The 5,318-nt window shown below is 50.8% G+C and overlaps 1 protein-coding gene across 1 annotated transcript; it reads right to left on the bottom strand.

Moving 5' to 3' along the window:
* Positions 1-426: 426 nt before the first annotated feature.
* Positions 427-831, bottom strand: LOC143850121 (uncharacterized). Its single transcript, XM_077359421.1, has one exon. It carries the CDS (start codon positions 829-831, stop codon positions 427-429), a length of 405 nt encoding a protein of 134 aa, XP_077215536.1.
* Between the last annotated feature and the right edge of the window lie 4,487 nt (positions 832-5,318).

The following is a 5,318-nucleotide window of genomic DNA, read 5'->3' as shown; positions in this document are numbered from 1 at the left end:
TTTTATCCAAACCCATGGTGGATTCTAACCCTAAGTAATCTTTTATATTGAATTAAGTTTTTTTACACTATTCCAAATTACTTTTGCAATTTTTCAATTTACTTAAGCCCTTAAAATTTAGTTTTCTAATTAAATTAGATAAGTAGTTAATAGAGATCATTAAAATTTGGTACACTTTGCCTAAATTAGGATTTTAAATCAAAAAGATCTTAGTTAAATTTGATTCTTAGATTGAATAGAATATACGCTTATATATAGTGTTGACTCCGAGGTCTAAGTCCACGGAAATCCTGAGTCCATTCCAGGCAACATTATATCATAGCTAGTATTCTAATCGGTAAAAGAATAGGATTGACAACTAGATTTCTCTTCCTTGAGTTCGACCCGTATTTACACGATCCGTGCACTTGCGGTTATTTAATATCTCTAACAGAGTGTATATGCGGTATCGCCCGGCCTAAGGCACTTCAGATATGGGAGGGTATAGGATCTCTTATACAAGATGTCACTGCTGAGGGAGAATCGGGCAGCTCTCTGTATCACCTTGCGGGCTTCCTTTTTATCCTCAGGGAGTTTACCATCGCGCAGATAATTGATGATCTTGTCCATCCAGCACGGCTCATTCTCCACTTGCATTGTTTCCGCGGCTTTGGTTTCGATGCTAGATCTTTGCAGGAATTCCATGCGTATGCTCCCAAGGGTGGTATATCCAGAGGCAGCCAGTTTTGACAACACATCTGCCTTGGCATTTTCTGTTCTGGGGACCCTGATGACCTCAAAACTTTCGAACTTGCTGGCGAGTTGGCGGACCTTGGCGACGTACTTGATCATACGCTTGTATCGAGCTTCGTAGACCCCCTGAATCTAGTTTGCAACCAGCTGAGAGTCGCAGTATGCTTTTAAGTCCCGGGCGCCGGTTTGGATTGCGAGGCTCATTCCTGCGAGGAGAGCTTCATATTCTGCCTCGTTGTTGGATGCGCGGAATCCAAATCTCAGGGTGTAGTCTGCGGTGAAGTCATCAGGCCCGGTGATGACGAGGCCGGCTCCACAGCCACTCTTATTCGAAGACCCGTCGACATGTACTTCCCAGATTAGTGAGCTGGTTGTGAAGTCCTGCTTGGCTGGCAGGTGAACGATTTCTGTTTCAGCTCCCTCCGCTATACCTTCTTTAGGAGCTGCTTTCTCCGCGACTGGGAGCTGCACAGCTTCAGAATCGACGAACTGTTGGGGGATGGTGCACTCAGTGACGAAGTCGGCCAGTACTTGAGCCTTGATGGCTGGCCTAGGTGCGTACTGGATATCGAATTCGCTTAGCTCCACGGCCCATTTCACAAGTCGCCCGGAGATATCTGGTCGATGGAGTACTTGCCAGAGTGGCTGATCAGTCAAAACTTTTATGGTGTGAGCTTGAAAGTACGGCCTTAACTTCCTGGCCGCCATTACCAGTGCGTAAGCCAATTTCTCGACCCGCTGGTACCTTATTTCTGCGTCGTGAAGAACCTTGCTGACATAATAGATAGGCTTTTGCTGACGGTGCTCTTTGCGGACGAGGACAGCTGCCAGAGTCGTAGAGCTAATGGAGAGATACAGAAATAGCTCATCGCCTGGCTCCGGCTTTGTTAATAGTGGTGGGGAGGACAGGTATTTCTTCAACTCCTCGAATGCGGTCTGGCATTCCTCCGTCCAGGGCGCAGTCTTGAGTCCTTTGACCTCGCTAAAGAAGGACAGGCACCTCTCCGCTGACTTCGAGATGAAGCGCCCCAGTGCGGCTATCATTCCCGTGAGCCGCTGAACTTCTCTGATAGTTTTTGGAGCGGTGAGCTCGATCACGGCTTTAATCTTCTCCGGATTTGCTTCTATCCCGCGTTGGCTTACCATGAACCCTAGAAATTTCCCTGAACTGACACCAAAGGTGCACTTGGTGGGGTTAAGCTTCATGCTGTGCTTTTTCAAGACCTGGAATGTTTCTCTGAGATCAGACACATGATCCTGTGCAATCCGGCTCTTGACCAGCATATCGTCCACGTATACTTCCATGTTGCGGCCGATCTGGTTCTGGAAAAGCCGGTTCACTAGCCTTTGGTAAGTAGCTCCGGCGTTTTTGAGGCCGAAGGGCATAACACGGTAGCAATAAGTCCCTTGATCTGTGACGAAGGAGGTCTTTGGTATATCTGATTCGTACATCCTGATCTGGTTGTATCCGGAGAAGGCGTCCATGAAGCTCAACAATTCGTGACCCGCAGTGGCGTCGATAAGTTGATCTATCTTTTGGAGCGGATAGCTGTCCTTAGGGCAGGCCTTATTTAGATCGGTGAAGTCGACGCAGGTCCTCCATTTTCCGTTTGTCTTCTTGACTAGGACTACATTTGCCAGCCAGTCCAGATATCAGACTTCAGAAGCCTCTCCACTTCTTCTTTTATTGGCTGTCGCCTTTCAAAAGCGAAATGCCTCATTTTCTGCTTAACCGGTCTACAGGTTGAATCAACACCAAGCCTGTGCGTACTGATCTCTGGGTCTATGCCGGGCATATCAGCGGGAACCCATGCAAAGACATCTGCATTGTCTTGGAGAAATTCAGCGAGCTGGTGCTGAATGCTGCTGCTGAGAGAGGAACCGATCAGAGCGACTTTCTCTTTATCTTCTGGGCACAGCGGAATGGAGATGAGGTCTTCAGTGGGTTGAGTCCCCCTGAGTTCGTCCCTTACATCGAGTAGTTCGATTGGCAGTGATTCTACTGCATTTTTGCCTTTGAGTGCCATTGCATAGCACTCCCTGGACTGAGGTAGGTCTCCTCGAACTTCTCCCACGCCGTTTGGCGTTATGAACTTCATTTTCTGGTGATACGCCGAAGCGACCGCACGGATCAGGTTCTGGCCAGGCCGCCCTAAGATAGCATTATAGACTGAAGTGGCCCTTACTACCAGGAAATTTACCATGGTGAAAGCTTGGCAAGGTGGCTCTCCGACAAGGACTGGGAGCTCAATCTGCCCTTCTACTTTCACAACCTCTCCGGAGAAGCCAAACAGGTCTGAGCTTGCCGCCTTCAGGCGGTCGTCACCTATCATCATCTTCTGAAAGGCGTGATAGTATAAGATATCCGCCGAACTCCCATTGTCCACGAGGATTTTCTTTACTTCCCAGTTGGCGAAGAGCATGGTTACCACTAGTGCATCGTCGTGAGGCAGTATGAGGTTGTCCAAATCTGCATCTGAGAAGGAGATCTCATTCTCCGTTCTTGTCTTCTTGCTGGTCGTATGCACGGCGTTGATCCGTCGTGCATACGCCTTGCGAGCAGCGGAGGACGTGCCCCCAGCGGCAGGTCCACCCATGATTGTACCAATGACCCCCCTTGGCCGAGATCGTGGTGCCTCTGGCTGCGTACTGGCCGGCGAAGGGGTTTTGTTCCGAGCAGGGAGCGGCTGTGATCTTCGAGGGCTGCGGCCCTGGGGGCTCTTTTCCCTGCGCTCTTGCTTGCGGCCGTCAGTTCGGATATACTTTTTCAAATAACCCCGGCCGATCAGCTGTTCAATTTCCTCTTTGAGCTGCCAACACTCATCTGTGTCGTGGCCGTGGTCCTTATGGAACCGACAGTATTTTGAGGGATCTCTCCTGTTTCCTTTGGAGATCATTCTAGCAGGCCACTTCACGAATTCTTCTTCGCTGATCGCAGCCAATATATGTTTTCTGGAGGTGTTGAGAGGTGTGAAGTTTTCTTCTCTTCTTTGCGGAAGTGGGGACTTCTCTCTTCTGGGAGGTTTATCCTCCCTGCGCTGCTTGGTGGGATTTTTCTCTTCAGAGGTTATCCTCCGATTTGAATTAAGAGCTGCCAGTGTTTCTTCTACCGTTATATACTCCTCTGCCCCGGCCATGAGGTCTGCCAGCGAGTGCGGATTTTGTCGAGCTACAGCCCGACGGAAATCATTAGACCTGGTACCCGCGAGGAGCGCATTCATAGCTGCTGAGGGATCTAGATTGGGCACCTGAAGTGCCTCCCTGTTGAAGCGGCAGACGAATACTTTCAGGGGCTCATTATCCTCCTGCCGCAAGGCCATCAAGGATGCTGTTATTTTCCTTGGCCTGCGGCTGCTCATGAAGTGGCGGACCAAATCCTCCCCGAAGTCATCGAAGTTACTGACAGAGTTTGGTTTGATTCTGGAGTACCAGTCTCTTGCCGCACCAGTTAGCGTCGTTGGAAATGCTCTGCAAATGAAGCCGTCGGAGGCACCGTGGAGGAGCATCATTGTTCTGAACGTCTCCAAATGATCCACGGGGTCAGTAGTCCCGTCGTACTGCAGGACGGCGGGCATTTTAAACCCTCTGGGTGCTGGAGCACCCAGGACATCATCAGTGAACGGCGTTCTGCTTGAGAACGCCCTGGAGGCAGGCCGGCTCTGATCCTTCGCCAGTTCCTCTTTCCGGTGGTCCATTTCCTCCATTCTCTGTAGGAGCAGATCCTTTCTATGTTCCACGAACCTGATTCTTCCCACAGACTGGCTCGCCGCAGAGCCGGAATGGCTCTCCGGACTCTTACGACGAGACCGAGACTTCACTGGTGGTGCACGATCTTCATGAGCTCGGCGCCTTTGTACGGAGCGAGACCATGACCTTTGGCGGCGGTGAGGCTCTGCTTGAGCATGCCTCACTGTGGGGTGGTGGACTTGTCGGTGGAGTGGTAAGTTCGATCCCCACCACGGTGCGATGACTCTCCCCTGTGGGTGTCTGGCCTTTCTTGGGCAGATTGCGGAGCTTCCGGAGGAGGTTGGGGAGGCATCTGAAGTAATTGCTGGTACTGCCCAACGAGAACTGTCATTTGTTGAAAGAGAGCTTGAACTTGCTCCGGGGTGGGCAGGGGATTCAGGTGTTCTGAGTGAGCAGGGCTCTGCTCGGCTGTAGCAGAATATGCTACTATCAGCGAGGCGATTCGCTTTCTCCGGGTCCTGCGGGGCAGCACGGTTTTGGTAGTCCGTGTAGTAGGTATCCGCGCACTCTTGCGCCCTGTCATTTTTGTGAGATGTCTGAGAACGGCTTTTAGTTCTGAGGTCCCATGGATGGCTCCAATCTGTTAGACCTAAAATCGGTAACAGGTACGACAGTGACGTAAGAGCTGAGCTGGATGACCAGAGGAGCAGAGTCCTGAGGGACCGGAGTGAAGGGGAGCGAAGTGGCTGAGTCCAGCTATGAGGGCTAAGTCCTGCACAAGGCAAGCGAGGTCAGAAGACCAACCCGGGTTTTACTCCGGACAGGCCCTTCGACACTCAAGTCAGTATGAGCAGGAGTGCAGGGCTAGTCTAAGAGTTTAGGGTGGAGAGGGTTTTTCT

The sequence above is a fragment of the Tasmannia lanceolata genome, unplaced genomic scaffold, assembly GCF_043159265.1.
Source record: "Tasmannia lanceolata isolate RefF3 unplaced genomic scaffold, GAP_Taslan_0.1 ptg000018l, whole genome shotgun sequence".
Lineage (NCBI taxonomy): Eukaryota > Viridiplantae > Streptophyta > Magnoliopsida > Canellales > Winteraceae > Tasmannia > Tasmannia lanceolata.
This window is presented reverse-complemented; position numbering and strand designations above follow the sequence as displayed.